This window comes from Cryptomeria japonica, chromosome 3, assembly GCF_030272615.1.
Source record: "Cryptomeria japonica chromosome 3, Sugi_1.0, whole genome shotgun sequence".
NCBI lineage: Eukaryota > Viridiplantae > Streptophyta > Pinopsida > Cupressales > Cupressaceae > Cryptomeria > Cryptomeria japonica.
Genome location: NC_081407.1, coordinates 340,464,393 through 340,481,229, shown reverse-complemented (window position 1 = coordinate 340,481,229; position 16,837 = coordinate 340,464,393). Strand labels below are relative to the sequence as shown.

The following is a 16,837-nucleotide window of genomic DNA, read 5'->3' as shown; positions in this document are numbered from 1 at the left end:
AAATGATGGACCCTTACATAAAAAAATTGTCCAAATACGAAAATTTTACTCTAGGCATGCTTCTCGAGGCAGAATTTTGCCTTATCCTTGGACTGAACTAATCCTCAATCCATCCTCAAACCACGTTTCAAATTTCATCGCATTCTGGGTTTGTTTGCTCTATTTTTCCTTCAATTACGGGTGTACGTTTGGAAATAGGAAATCATCACAAACAATATCAAAACACTAGACATTAGCTCAATCACAAAAGGCTAGAATGCAATGAATCTATCCTAAACAACATCCAATAGAGACATAAAAACAAAGCATTCAAAAATGAAAGATTATGCAAACCAAATGCAGACTTGAATGCTCCTTCCATGCGGCTCCATTGTTCTTCTTTCCTCTTCAAATGGTTTGGTTGTGGATCTCACCTACAAGTGCACACACATAATTGAAAGCAAGTAGACAAGATTATTGATCAAGAGTACTAGAAATTCGATAGTCTGATTACCAATTATTAATTATTAGCCTTGATTGATGAAGATCATCCAATTTATAGATAAATTGGAGATAAGATCAAATTAGCATGATATTGATATTTTGGCAATTGATTTCGAAAATGGCACAATTGGGTGGAGAGAGGAAGGTTATGACACCTTCTATGTCATGAATTATGACATATTTCCAATGCAATGGTTAGAGGACTAAAAGCTTATGACATCTTGCTATGCCAAGAGTATGACACATGAGAAATTCATGCTTCCACCGAAGCACAAAAATAGGGAGAACTAGAGACAATTTAATTAGGTGGAAATTAAAATTAGGAAATTAGAAAATAGGTGGAAATTAGGAATTAGAAATGATGAAAAATTAGAAAATTAGGTAAATTAATTAAAAATTTATCATTTATTAATTAATTCACAAAAAGAGGAATAATTAGCCAATTAAATGCATGTTTAATTGTGATAAGAAGACTTAGGATAAATAAATAAATTATTTAACCTAGAGGAAGAAATGACAAAATAGGTTAAATGAATAAATCATAAAACCTTAGAAGAAATGCAAGGAAGACAATTAGGTCTTGACAAAAGATAATTAATGTTGATTTGATTTGATCATGATTTTGAATTAATAAATGACTAATGTGATAAAATGATTTGATTGAGAAATGCGCCAATTGACGAGGAACAATGACTAATCATTCCAAATTGACATAATTAAGAAAACGACAACGATCGATGATAAATTGATCGCAAGATGACAAAATTGACAAAAGGATAAGGATTGATGACAAAATAGATGACAAGATTGAAAATAGGACAAAACCCTAATTAGGATTGACGATGTCCAAAATGATGACAAATAAGCACGCATATTGATACGACAGGATAATTTTAACCAAAATCGTGATTGAAAGTTGTCAACAAGACCGAATTTGAGAACGAAATGATTGAAGAATGTAGAAGAATGACTCGATGCTCGCAAATAATAAGATCAAGTGTGAATCATAGGAGAAATGTTAATGCGACGCAAAAACCTAAAATGAGGCAATGCGTAAATGTTAAAGCATGACTCCGCAAGCGTTGACCATTTTTAGGTGTCTACAACGGGTTTTTTCTCCCTAATTGCAGGTGGGAAATTTTCCTTAAGTTACAAGTTTTATGTTTTCCTTTGTTATAGTCTTTGTAGGGAAATTTTTAGTTAATTACAAGTGCTTTTTGGCTTTTTAAATCATTATAGGAACTTTTTGGACATATTACAAGTTAATTTAAAATTATGAATTAAAAAAAACCTATAATTCTTTTTAAAAGTTCCTATTTAAGTGATTTTAGCATGTAATAGGGATTTTATTTCTTTATTACAAGTTTTAAAGTTACTTTTTAAGTGTAATAGGGATTTTATTTCCCTATTACATGTTTTATTGTTTTTCTAGTCACATGTAAAGGGAATTTTATTTTCCCATTACAAGTTCTTTTTTGAGTTAAGCTATTAAAACTTGTAAAGGGGATTTTATTTTCCCCTTACAAGTTATTTTGACTTGTTAATTTCTCTCACAAACCCGATTTACCTAAGGAATGAAATTGAAGGCATTTTAAACTTGTAAAAGGGTTTCTAAAACCCGATTGCATGTTATTGAAGGCATTTTTAAACTTGTTGCTTCTTGCTAAGAACCCGACCAGCATAGTTTCCTCTCCTAAATCGATTTTGCCACAATTTCTACCCGATTTTTGTGGAGGAATTCGTGGGATAAGGAGGCATTTTAATTTGTAGGCGGATTTCATGATCTTGGGAACACGTTGCTTCTTGTTTGGTGGTCATTTCATGCTTTTTTGACTGCGTTTTTTCCTCTTCAAACCGTTTTTGAAGTGCCACGTTTTCACTCAACATTTAGGCGTTTTGGTTTGTGCTTCTCCTACATGGGATATCCATGAAGATTTGACCTATTCTTCCTCCATTTTGGTAGCCATTTTTGCTGTTTATACTTCAAATCTGGGTTTGCAAAAACGTGGCAAGGGTTTTGGTTTTATTTTCTATTTAAGGGATCGATTCTTCTTTTCAAAGATTCTTCCATCTCTTGAAGAGGCATCTTGGTTAAGCAAGGTAAGGTTTTCTTTTGGTTTTGTTTTCTTTTTTTCTTTTTGTTTGCTTTCTTTCCTTGTTTGATCTTTCTGTTTGTAAATATGTATATATGTTAGTTTTTGCTTAAAATCGGTTTTGTGAGAGAGATTTTCTCCTTAGTAAAGCAATTTGTGAATTGAATTGTCTTTCCCCATTTTCCCGCTTTACTTGCATTCGAGATTTTAAATCCCGATTGCAAGTAAGATGAAAATGATTGATCTTCCCCTATGGTTGGAATATTTTAATCATAGTTGAAAATCTCGGACTCGCCTCGGACTCGGCAAACCAAAATTTTGGACTCGGACTCGGACTCGTGAAAGACTCGCGAAAGACTCGGCAAAGACTCGGCAAAAAAAAAAACCGTAGTTTTACAAAAAACCATAAAGAAATTAATGCATTTAGAGAACATAAGTGCCATAATTGAAACATTACACATGTCATATGATATACAAAGTACAAACACGCAATATTTGAAATTTCATCATTCATGGCAGCATATTCAAGTTTCAACTTTCAACTCTAAAATGTATAATACTATAATGGCAGCATAAGTATATAAATGTTCACAAAATTACATATAATGATATGTCCAAGTCCAACTGCAAATGTGAAAAACAGCAATGTGAATGAACAAACCAAAGAGAAGACTACATCCTCCTCTTTGTATTTTTCCTAATATAGCTCAATTTTTCAGGCCTTGAGCTAGAAGTAGTAGCAGTGGGTGTTGTGGTATCTAAATGGTGAGATGATTCTTCTTCAAAGTCATAGTCCTCATCATCATCCTCATCTTCGTCCTCATCTTCATCCAATCTTGCTCCTTTTGCATCTTGTGCTGCTCCTCTCTCTATTTCTGCAATTTCTTCTTCGGTAAGGAGGACATCATCACCATCATTTTGTTCATTCATGGTCCAATCACCATATGGATCAATTTCATCCAAGTCAATGGCCTCATGTGAAACACCCTCCACCTGTCTAACTCGAAGGCGAAGGTTGTACCGAACAAATACTAGATCATTGAGCCGCTTTTGTGACAATCTATTTCTCTTCTTTGTGTGAATGCTTTCAAAGACACTCCAATTTCGTTCACACCCAGAAGCACTGCATGGCTGAGACAAAACACGGATAGCTATCTTTTGAAGATTAGGCGTGCCGGCACCATAATTCTCCCACCATAAATCTACAAAAAACATTTAGAAATATTAGAATTGAGAAAAAAATGTAACAATCAAGTTTGTAGGTTTTTTCTTGCACTATTGAACTAAGTTTCTAAATGTTTTACCTGGTTGTTGTTTTCCTCTCCTATCAATTGCTAGTTGTGATGAGAAGAGTCTCCCCTCTGCACTTTTGTAGATCTTGAACAATGGAATGAACATTTCCAAATTCAGAAATAGATACTAGATAGTCAAAGTGTCAAACTCAAATTCAATAATGAACATTTCCGAATTCATAAATAAAGATAGAGCAATTGCAAATGTCAAATCTCACCTCCAACTCATCAAGAACCTTGTCTCTCAACTCAGGATCAGGTGTCATCTTATCAATGCATGTAATAACACCTGTCATGACCTCCTCATCAGCCCTAAATGAATCAGAGAAGTAGAATTTCGGGTTCAAAAAGTAGGCAAAGGCATGTATCGGTTGGTGGAGTTGGTTTGTCCACCTACGATCAATGATGCGCCAAAAGATTTCACATTTTCTTGCATTTCCACGATAGTAATGTGAAATGGCCTCTTTGGCCCTATCCATGGCCTCATAAATGAAACCCATTGGCATGCCCTCTCCATCCACCATACGAAGAACCCTCACCAAAGGTTCTGTCACCTAAAAACATTAAAACAAATTTTAAATTAGTACAAAATCAACCCCTAAAAAATAAAATCAGCAAATAGACAAGATTGTATAAACTTTACTTTTGTGTTTGTTACTTACCGCAGTCAACTCCTCTCCACTTTTATTGAACCCTTCATCAAAAACAATGGTCACAATCTTCTCTGCTTCAGGTCTTTTGGAGTATGCAGACCCCAACCAAGCATCTGACACAAACATCTGCTTAAGATGAGGAATGGCACTAAGAATGCTCTGCAAAGTGATGAAGTGGCTAGCAAATCGTGTCACTCCAGGTCGCACAAGGTCCTTGCCATTTGTGTGTTTTCTCATCAAAGCAAGCACCCAAGTATGGTTGTAGATGAATTTGGTGACACTTTTTGCATTTTTAACCACCTTCTTCACCCATCCAATCTTCCCAATGTCCTCTAGCACCAAGTCCAAGCAATGTGCAGCACAAGGACTCCATGTAATCGAAGGATGCCTCTGCATAAGCATTCTACCTGCAGATACATATGCAGCTGCGTTGTCCGTGATAATTTGGACAACATTCTCAACTCCAACTTCTCGAACCACACCATCCAACAGATTACACAAAGTCTCTGCATTTTTTATTTCATTTGAGGCATCAACAGACTTTATGAATACCATTGCACCATTTGAAGCCACCAAGAAGTTGAGAAGAGTCCTATTCTATCCATCTGTCCATCCATCAGATAAAATGCTGCATCCTTTTCTCTTCCAATACCTTTTCTGATCATCAACCACACCTTCTGTATTTTTCACAGCGTTCTCTAGCAATGGCCCACTGAAGTCATGACCTGTTGGGGCCTTAAACCCCTTACCCGCCACTGTACATGCATTAACAAAACTTTCCCAATACACATTGTTTGCTGCATTGAAAGATAGATTATTGTAAAACCAAAAGTTTGAAGCTGCTATCCGTGCTTGTTCATGCTTCTCTCTATTCCATCCTGTACCTTCAAGTGAAGGTTGTGCACCTGGAACATTGCGTGGTACAAAAAAATTAGGGTCTGATCTAACAGAAGTGCCACTAGCCTCACCCTCATTGTCACCAAAAGATGAAAGTGACTGACGACCCCGACTGTGACCAATGGGACCCGAAGTGGACAATGTGGGATTCATTGCAGCTGCCATGGCTTCTCTTGTTTTTTGCCTTTCTTCCTTATGCATATCATTCTCAGCAAGAATGGCCTTCATCTCTCTAATAATTTCAGGAGTTGATTTGGGGCATGCCTCCACACCATATCCAGGTATTTGTGCAAGGTGGTATTTTAATCTATTGATTCCACCAGTCATCCATTTTGTGCATTCGGTGCAAGTGACCTCCCCCTTTTTGCTTCCTGCAATCCCATATTTCCAAGCTTTATCTCTTTGTCTTCCTAACCTTGGGGTTGCCCTTGGAGTTGAACTTGCCATTGCTGATTTAAAATGAAAAAAAAAAATCAGCAGGGTTTTATGGAAAATCAACAAAAAAAATGACAATGAATCATTTGGGAAAAATAGCATTCAAAAACAAGAAAAAAAAAGGAGGAAATAACTTAGGAAAGAAAATAGAAAAAAATTTGGCAACATATCCCCTTGTTTTTCAAGATTTTTTTCAGTTTCAAAACAATGAAATGATTCAAATGAAAAAAAAAAAGAAAGAGAAAAATCCTTACCTAGATCTCTCTTGCTGATTTTTCCTTCTTCCCTCTACTCCTCCAAACCCTTCTAACCTGCTCCAGCCAAAAAAAAACCAAAATGAAGTCAAAAAATTTAAACAAAACTCGTTTTTAACCCTCACGGGCGCGTTTTTCTGGGCCTGCGAGGCCCTGTGAAAGACTCGCGAGTCCGAGCGAAAGACTCGCACGAGTCTTTGCGAAAGACTCGCGAGTCTTTCGCTCAGACTCGCCTGGACTAGCCTCGCGAGTCCTAGGCGAGTCGACTCACGGCGCCAAAGGACTCGCGAGTCCGTGGCAAGTCCGAGGCGAGTCCGAGAGTTTTAAAACTATGATTTTAATCATCTTTTGGTGAAATTCCAAGTTTTTAAGTTGGAAAATACTCATTCTTTCAAAATGGGGTTTTTAAAACCGGATTACAAGCTGAAAGTTCTTCCCATTTACTTGAAAGTGATTTTCCCAAAATCTTTCCATTTTCATTCATATTCATGGCCTTTATCCGTACATACCTTTCCCACCATTTCCCACATGTCAAAATCTCATTTTTCACCCACTTCTTCATTTTCCTTTTTACAAATATACTTGCATTCGGGTTTCAAAAGTTCGATTGCACATTTGTTCTTCCCCACTTGTATACTTGTAAAACATTCCCCAAGATCCGAAATTGGTCAAAAGCCAAGTTTCAAACATCCTTATTTATTTCCCATCTTTGTCGCACAAAGTTGTGAAGTGCAAGGGTTAGAATTTTTCCCATTTGAAGAAGAGAAGATGTTAGTTGCAGCTGATCTTGATGTTGCTTTGACACTTTTAAGTCTTCATCGCAGCATACCAAGTCGTTCTTCAATGTCAGATTTGCCATCATCTTCCGTTCCAAAGAAGATGAAATATAAATTCAATAAGTACCAGAATGAAGTTTCCCCTTCACAAGTTTCCTCTCCTTTGGATCATATCAAGGATACGGAAATAGGGCATGTTGACATGTCGGATTTCATCAAAAGGGTGGAGGATCTGCAAGATAGTAATATGTAGCGGTTGTTGGACAGCCACATTCATCATGCATCTTCTTTTCGGGTGGCTACCCTAGAACCTGAATTTGTTCTTGCTTGTGCTCACCATTTTGACAAGGAGACAAGAACCATTAGAAATGATGATGGGGAGGCAATAATCCGCCTTGATGCAGATACTATTGAGAAAGTTTTCAGAATACCATCAGCACCTGTGTATATGGAGATTTCAAAAGATAGTGCAGTTGAATACTATGTCAAGAGAGAGAACGATTGCAAACACCACATTAACAAGTGGATCCATGAGCCATGAGCCGCTTTCACAAGGTGGGCTAAGTTGTACCATTGTGACTTCAAGTGGGAAATTGGAAACATCATTACTCTTCTCAGCAAGATGTTGGGACTAGAGCATTCTAATGTTTTTGAGCCCTGGATGTATCAGTTCATCATGTTCATAAGGCAGTCCCATCACATCTCATGGGGATAAATTATCAGTGACGCTTTGTGTGAACAACTTGCAGCAGTCCCTACTACCATGACATTTTATATGAACTCATACTTGGTGTATCTAGCAGCATCACTTAGACACTACCCTGGTCTTTCTACCAAGGGTGATCACTCGCTACACCTGTGTGGGAGTACTATGATCAGCTGCCCTTGAGACCTAGCAGATTACATTTCAGGAGGGTTCAGGATGCATTATTTGGTTATTTCATGTGTCAATTTGACAAGACTCTAAAAAATAGAAGAGTATCAGATGAGGCATGGGAAAGAGTGAATGAATATGGTTGCTTGTTCCTTCGATTCCCGACTTTCACTTACATGAGAGTTGGATGTTACAATGGGCAGCCATACATGCTCCCTAGATTCTCAACTAATAAGATTATTCTTATGGAGTTGGGAAGACAGATCATGGCGGTTCATGCACATCAATCTGTCAAGCATAAGGTTGGAATGGGGATTTCTACAACTAACCCATTGAAGATTGGCCGGTACTCCCTCATCACATCCACCAAAGCCAAAGCTATGGAGATCGAGATGCAGGAGATAAAACTTAAAAGGTTTAAGTCAAGGGCAGATTTTGACTACCGAGGTATGGAGGAGAGAATCAAAAAGTCCTTCATACATGTGCATCACATAGAAGATATCTGGGTGAATCTCCGTACAAAAAAGGAGGTTCTTAAGATGGATTACTGCAGGCTCACCCTTGAGCGGGTTATTGATTTGAACCTGGTGGACATTCCGCAAGAGATGATTGATGATGGGAATGTGCTTGATCCAGAGTACGTCTCACGAAGAGTTGATGAAGCCCCACTTCCTTTAATCCCGTGGTCACACAAAGAATGTCCTTCCATTCTTGAGAGATTTCAGCCCATACTAGCTAACACCAACACTTGGCTCAAAGGTAATGGTGTTAGGCTCATCAAGACCAAGGTTGGAAAAGAAGATGATTCTACGGGACCCCTCGGGCATAAGTCTGAGACCCAGATAGAAAACAAGGAAGGTGCATCATCTTTGGGCACAAGGATCAAGTTGCGGGTTAGTCGGGAAATGGTGCTTCCTCCTAAGGAGGCGATAGTTCGTGGGAAGGAGAAATCCCAACTTCACATTCATGTGATTGATCCTGAAAATTCAAAAGAAGAACAACATTCAGATGATGCTCCTAAGTCACTAGCTTCGGAGTCACCTCATGAGATTCCCTCCTCAGTTCCCATGGAGTTACCTTTATCTCCTCCTGACACAGATGTGGATGCTTCCTCCATTATTCATGATATTTCTACAGTAGTGGATGAATCTCCTCAGGACGCCATCCCCATTTCAGTAGTTGAGCCACCTCTTGATTATCAACAAGAGAGTTTGCTAGAAATCTTCGAGGATACTCCTGTATGTATTCATTTGTCAGAGATTGATACCTCTACTTCCGGCTTTCAGGAGTTTATGAGACAATCCTCATGTCCTTTGGTTACTGAGCAAGTCATGGTTGCTATCCAGACAGATACTTCCCCCAGGATGACCACGTCTATTCAAACAGAAACTGCTTCTCCTCTACTTTTAGTTGTTACTGAAGGAAAACTAATGGCTTTACCTCCATGGCTTAGTTCTTTCACTCCCAAGAGAAAGAAGCAGGAAATTTCTCCCGATGTCTTTGATTATCAGCAGCTTAGGCAATCAAGACCCAAGGTTGCTAAAAGAGCTAAGACAATCTCAAGGGTGACAGTTGACAGTAACAAGATGAAGGTGGCTGAAATTGTTGAACCTCTTGTAGACAAGCCACATGAGGAGATGCAAGTTGCTGATTACAAGGTCACAAGGATAGAGTTGGGTAAACAAATACATGAAGTGGTCAAGCATGATGCCCAACATTCTGTAGCTTCACTAATACAGCGGTATGATGAGCTTCTAGCGAAGAAAGACAAGTTAGAAGAAGAGAATAGGCAACTTGTTGCAGCTGTTTAAAGGATCACAAAACCTGATGGTGAAGGGAGTAATCCTTCAAGTTCTTCCAGTTCACAAGAATCAATTCAAGGAGTTGAGAGAGCTGCTCAAAAGGTAAAAGCATTGGAATCTTGGGTAGATCAGCTTCATGATTTATGTGCACAAGTTTTGAGGGAGGTTTCCCAAATCATGGTCAAATTGAAGACCATCGAAGAACAATTGAACCAAGTTTCTGATGCTTTCAAACAAAACTTGGAAAAGGTGGAAGATAGCTTGGTAACTTGGCTCAAAATCCCTCAACAAAAATTGAGTGTTCTTCTAGTACATCAGGTTATTCCTTCAAGGGTTGCGTATCTAGAATACCAGGATCTCTTGGAGAACAAAGCCCTTGTTCTCAAGTCACTTGTTGAAGACATTGATGATAGCATGAGACTGTGATTGGAAGTATTTTAGGATATTGTTTCTCGTTGTGAGAAAGCTTCTTGCAATATCATTGATCACAATGGGGAGTTATTATCAGAAGAAAGGGTTCTCTCAGATCTACAGTTGAAGATTCATCATGAGTGGAAGAGTGAACCATTTTTAGTTGCATCTATTCAAGTTTTGGTTGCCTATCAAATCTTCTTGCAGGAAATTCAGTCTTCCTTTGAGAAGAATAATGCCACAATCCTTCGTTGCAGCGATGTTATTGTGAAAACCATGATCGTGGCAAAGAATACCCATGAACCGAATCTTGATGAGCTACAAATGATCATCCAAAAGTTCAAAGGATTCATGTCTTCACATGCTGCAACCTAAGTGTTTTTCAACACTTAGTTGCATTTTTCAGAATTGTAATCTCTTAGTTGTAGTTTCTCTTTTGACATGCTTACTTGTAAAAACATTTTGTAAATTGCAAGTCAAGTCATTACTAGCACTTTTGTAATTACAAGAGGACAAGTTACAAGTCAATTTAGAATAGAACTTGTAACTTTGAATAAGTCATAGTTAGTTATTGAATAAGTCTTGGTGGTTGAGAGAATTTTTCAAGTTAGTTAGGATCCTCCCACCTTTTTCTCAGGACTCCTCTCCTATAAATACTTGAGGGGATCTATTGTAATTTTTATCTTTTAGAAAGCAAGCAAAAACTCTGCCAAAATTGCAGCAAAGGAGTCTTTGAGCTTTTATGTGTAAATTGAAGAATTGAAAGGAATAGAAGAAGATTGCTCAAGTTTTGAGTCTTTGTGCTACATTCTTGAGTTTGTGTTACATGTTATCTTTCTTGCAAGTGTTTCTTAGAGAACTTAATCGAATTTGATTTATAGTCTTTGTGTTGCAAGTATTGGAGGTTAATATAAATTAGAGTAAACATTCTTCTAGAAAGAGCTGTAAGACTTTGTGCTTACACTTGTTCTTGAAAGAGATTAGAAAAAGATTTTGTGATAAGAAATAGTTGTGAGTCTTTGAGCTCATACTAGTTCTTGTTGTCTTGTGTAGAAGGGAATCAGATATTTCAGACTTTGTGCTGCTATAATTTGTTCTTGATATCATTAGCATAGAAAAGGGTAGATAGGACTTCACATATTCAAGACTTTGAGCTTGATATTGTTGTCTCGTCCCGAAGGAAGTGATAGAAGTGCTTTCAGGAAACTTCATTTCCTTTCTCTCATTTCATTTCAAAAGTTGTTACTGTTGTTTTACGTTAAATTGCTATCACTTTTCTGTGGAGAGAAAAGGATATTGGCTTTCTTGAAAAAAGAAGAAAGACTGTTGTTCCATCCTATTTTAGTTTTAGTATTAGATAGATAGGGGGAGTCTTCCCTTAATTAGGAGAGTATCATACTTACACACTGTGGTTGAAACCACAATTTTGTATATTTCCCCAAGTGTACAAAATTTTCAACCAACAAAATCAACGCAAAAACAAACAATCAAAAACACAAAAGACAAAAAGGAAAAGATCCAAACATGGACATTATTTACAAGAAGTTACCTCGAACTTTCATTCAAAGTAATGCTTCAAATGCTAGCCATTATAGGGCAGTGCAAATGGTGTACCATCACGATAAACCAAGATAAAACTATCTTCTCCAGCGACACGGTGAACAGTGAAAGGTCCTCACCGAAGAGAATAATTTGGACTCCGTTTGCCATACTTACTATTTATAGTAAGTCAGAAGTAATAGAGATGGACCCTTTCTATTTTTAGAAAGTGTATTTGGTCACATGGGGAATTATGAGGAGAGACTCCTGCTTTAGACGACATGTTAATATGTTGTGTCTTTAGGGAGATATTAATATTATTGTGGCCAAATTATTTTTTTTTTTTTTTTTTTTTTTGATCGATAAAAGGCCGAAGCCCTGAAGAGTTTTTTTATTAATATAAATAAATATTTTACAGTGTGACCCCACTCGCTGCAGGCGCTAGTAGGAAAGAGCGGGGTTGAGAAAACCTCCAGCCTAGCCTGGGACCATAGGTCCTGTCCTTATACAAAATTAACATGGGCATACCCATGACTCGTATCATGACGAGATTTATTAAATACAAAATTTCCGTAGGCATACCCACGGTTTGATATTCATTAAGATCTGTGCTCTTTCATACATGGGCATACCTATGTCCCGTATATTCTCGATAAATGTTATCCTCTTGCTTTGTCGAGAAAGGTTCTTGAGTATCAGACAAGAAGTCTCCTCCTCCAAAAGTTAGCCATTATCACAATAACAAAGTGATGCATATTAATTTAAAGAGACTATTAGCCCATATAAGAAAAATGAGTTAAAAATGATAAAGAAATGATTACCTCATCAAGATATCTGAATTAGCAATGGATTGTTTATCCATTCTAATTAACTATCCACTATCTGCCCATGTTAGTAGAGAATAGAATTTAAATAATAGCAATCCTATTTTACAGATCTCCATACTTATTCTGAAAGCCGGCTTGCCATAATGGGCCTGAATTAACATTATTACCTTACATTTATATGTGCTACCAATTAGAACTCAGTGATAATCTTTACCTCAGCAAGAACGAAAAAACATTCAACTAGATTAAATCTAGCTCTGTTCTAATAAGTAAGGAAATATACAGATCAGAAAACACATAAATCTTGTATAAACATATGTGTATGTAAAAGGAAGGATGCATGAATGATTACATGATAAAATTCTAAACATATATCAGTATATATATTTCAGCTATATATATAGAAATATATGTGTCTGATAAAAAGAAATCTAGAAAGACAGAGCTAGAATATATATATATATATATATATAGCCAAATGTGTGTTTCAAATGTGAGAATAAGATAGGATATAGCTGAGGATATATAAGTCACTCTATGTATATATATAAAGACGTATATCTATATACCCAAATGATATCTCAAAGTATACAAATACCTATACTATACATTAATAGACCTATCAGACATATATTAATATATTTGAAAGCTAGAATTAGAACTAAAAAAGAAACTAATAAGCAATCATTCCATAATGTGGTTGCCGTTAGCACCTAGATTTGCTAAGGAGTCAGCTTCAGTATTACCCTCTCGGTAAGTGTGCTTGATAATTACCTCGGAAAAGGTTTCTATGATAAGATTGATTTCCTCAATTTTAGAATTCATAATCCAATTAGGAGTCTTCTTTGTGCGGATAGCATTAACGATAATTTGGGAGTCTCCTTCAATCACAACTTTGGACAAGTTTAGATTTTTACAGATTTTGAGGCCTTCCAGAGCGGCAAGGCATTCCGCCATCTTATTCGTAGTAGGCTTGATGGGGTGGGCATACTTGGAAATTGATTCTCCCTTCCAGTTCCTAATAATCCCACCGATGCCCGCCACTCTGGGATTACCCCTGGATGCTCCATCAAAATTCAGTTTTACCCAACCTTCTTCGGGGGGAACCCAGGAGCAATTAGCTCTGTCAACTTGAGTCTTTGTGCCTCCTCTACCAAAAAGATTTGGAATGATTAAAGAGGGCCATTTAAGTCTGATCTTATTATCCCAGGATCTAAATGAATCCTCATAGCAAAAGATATTCCGGAGTTTGCTATTGATGTTTTCCATAATTGAGGCCTCAATTTTGTTAATTATGTTTTTCCAATCTAATTTCTGGTTAGTAAAAATTCTGCGATTACGTTCCTTCCAAATCTCCCATGCTAATATACATGGGGAAATGGTCCAGATATCCTTATAAAGATTATCTTTGTAAAGAGTAGGCCAGGCTTTTAGGAGGCTTAGTAGGTCAAACGGAAGGGCTGTCTTCCAATCTAGACATTGCTGAAGCCAAATCCAACAATTTTGAGTGTAGGGACAGTTAAGCAACAGATGATTCACATCCTCCTCCTGACTTTCACATAAGGGGCACCTTGTAGGACCCTCGAAGCCTATCTTACGAATCCTATCCGATGTTAAAATTCTGTCCTGCAGAGCAGCCCACAGGAACATCCCAGCCTTGGGAAGACAGGCTTTGTTCCAGCATAAATTAAGGGGAATGTCTAGATTGTCCATTTTCTCGTCTCGAATAATGGTTTTATAGCCATCTTTAACTGTGTATTCTCCATTATTAGAGCCAGCCCATACAAGGGAGTCAGGCCTATTTTTAATAGTGATATTCCTATCTTTTAAGATACTAAATAACTTTTGACTTTCTAGATTAAACAATATTCCTCTTGAGGTTAAATTTGTATCATAATCGTTGTTAAGGCTAATATAATCTTTAAGATAAGTACCGATGGTGTCTTTACACATTTCAATGAAATTTGGTGAGAAGCCCGCTGTGTCAAGCGCCGGAAAACCTGCCCAGGAATCTTCCCAGAATAAAGCTTGATTCCCAAGTCCTACATCCCAAGTGAGGAATTTGCTGATTATGCCTATAGAGTCTTTGATAAAGTTCCAAATTCGTGAACCCTTGACATGTGAATGGGCTCTAAAAATATTTATAGGGTCAGCCCCGGGAACATACTTGTGCAATAGAATAGAAGCCCATTTTGAGTTGTATTCCTTGAAGAGTCTCCAAGCTAACTTAGCGCCTAGGGCACGGTTTTGCCAAGTAAGGTTTTTAAACCCCAGACCCCCCATAGAAATAGGTTTGCATAAGTTGTCCCATTTGATTAGGGCCAATTTCTTATCCTCAGCAGAGCCTTGCCAATAGAAGTCACGCATAATCTTATCTAGGTCCCGCTTGATGTTAGTCGGGAGGGGAAGAATGGACATATGATAAGAAGGGATAGCTGACAAAACTGATGTAATCATAGTAGATCTACCAGGCTTAGTGAGCCATTTACCTTTCCAAGAGCTTTTCTTATCTTGAACCTTCGATAGTACTTGTTTCCAAAGTTTGGAAGAGTGTTGACCCTTATCCAATTCTATACCTAGATATTTACACGGAAAAGTGCCCCGTTGATAACCAAGGGTATCACAGATATCCTTTTCCAAATCATGGGCCGTATTGATAAAGAAGATTTCTGATTTAAGAGGGTTAACTTGTTGGCCTGAGGCCTTCTTATATGTGTTTAGAACTGCTTTGTAGGCCTTAGCCTCATTAGAGTTGGCGGAACCAGGAAGAATGGTATCGTCTGCAAATTGTTGGTGAGTAACGAAAGGGATATTGTCTGCGGCTTTTAAACCTGAAATCTTGCCTTCTAACTGTTTCTTGGAGATGGTTCTACCCAGTGCTTCTGCCATGATGACATAAAGGAAGGGCGACAGTGGGTCACCTTGCCTGATACCTTGGGAAATCCCAAAATAACCTTCTGGGGTACCATTGACAAGGACCGAGATCTTGGGGGTAGATATACATATAAATACGAGGTTGATCCACTGTTTCGAGAAGCCGAAGACTTCCAAGCATTTGCACAAAAATCTCCAGTCCACCTTATCATACGCCTTTTGGATATCTATTTTTATAAACATGCTTGGTTCTTTGGAGATTTGTGCAGTGTGTACAAGTTCTTGGGCGATGATAATGCCATCTAGGATTGACCTTTTGGCTACAAAGCCCGTTTGTTCCTCTGAGATTAAAATCGGGAGTAGAGTTTTAAGTCTATTTGCCATACATTTTGATAATATTTTATAGATAGTGTTACATAATGAGATAGGACAAAAGTCTCCTGGGTCAATACAGTCATTTTGTTTTTTCGGTATGAGAGAGAAAAAAGTATTGTTAATTTCTGATAGAATAGCTCCAGAATTCCTGGTTGCTTCCACCGCTTGCCATATGTCAATTCCCATGAAGTGCCAGCATTTTTGGAAAAAACCGGCCTGAAATCCATTCGGGCCTGGGGCTTTGTCAGGCTGCATTTGAAATAAGGCAGTCTTGACTTCTTCCAAAGTAAATTTGCTATTCATCATGGTATTATCTTCATCCGAAATTAACTTTGGTATAGCCTTAATCATTTCAAACTGCTCTTGAAGGTTAACTGCTTCGAAGTTATTAAGAAGATAGTTGTAATAGTTAGTGATACGGTCTGCGATGACTTTAGGGTCTTCCGATAGTTGCCCTCTTTCATCCTTAATCTTGGTTATCCTATTAATAATTTTCCTTATATTGGTTGATTTATGAAAAAATTTAGTGTTATTATCTCCTTCCTTCAGCCAGATTTCCCTGGATTTCTGTTTCCAATATATTTCTTCTTTAAGTAAAATTGCATTATATTTAGCCATAAGTTCCTTCTCTTTAAGATAGCTCGTTTCATCCATACCCTGGTTTATGACTAAGTTATTAAGACTTTCTATCTCCTGTTCTATAAGAAGTTTTTCTTCGAAGATATTGTTGAATTTGTTCTTGTTCCATTCCAAGACTTTATTTTTAATAATTTTGAGTTTGGTTACTAGGCTATACATTTTGGATCCTTCCACTATTGTCTGGTTCCACCATTGTTCTAAGAGATTAATGAGATCCGGATCCTGAAACCACATAAATTCGAATTTGAACGGATTTCTATTGGGTTTACTGTCCTCAGTGATTGTTAGTCTAATTGGGAAGTGGTCAGATCCCACTTCTGGGAGAATCTCGGCTGACAAAAGTTGGTTAAAATTATCCGTATTACCTGAAACTAGAAATCTATCAAGTTTTTCCGCAATGTGGCTAAAGCCCGACCTTCTATTGTTCCAGGTGTAAGTTCCGTTGATGGTCTCAATGTTAATTAAATTATTGTCTGACACCCATTGGGTAAAATCCTTTTGTGATTGTGATATGAATTTAGAACCACCATATTTTTCATTTGTATTCAGTATAGCATTAAAATCTCCACCTAAGATGAAAGTCTCACCTCTGTTTAGGTGAAGGAAAGCTTGA

At 37.5% G+C, this 16,837-nt stretch overlaps 2 protein-coding genes across 4 annotated transcripts in view; both read right to left on the bottom strand.

The window, feature by feature from the left end:
* Positions 1-16,837, bottom strand: part of LOC131029377 (probable CoA ligase CCL8) — a 285,390-nt gene that overhangs the window by 193,967 nt on the left and 74,586 nt on the right. The gene's annotated exons all lie outside the window — the stretch shown is intronic.
* On the bottom strand, positions 3,115-5,100 carry LOC131874626 (uncharacterized). The gene is made up of 4 exons (XM_059218303.1): positions 4,531-5,100; positions 4,087-4,422; positions 3,881-3,953; positions 3,115-3,778 (listed from the first exon to the last, which is right to left on the bottom strand). Exons 1-4 carry the CDS (start codon positions 5,074-5,076, stop codon positions 3,249-3,251), a joined length of 1,485 nt encoding a protein of 494 aa, XP_059074286.1. The 5' UTR covers positions 5,077-5,100; the 3' UTR covers positions 3,115-3,248.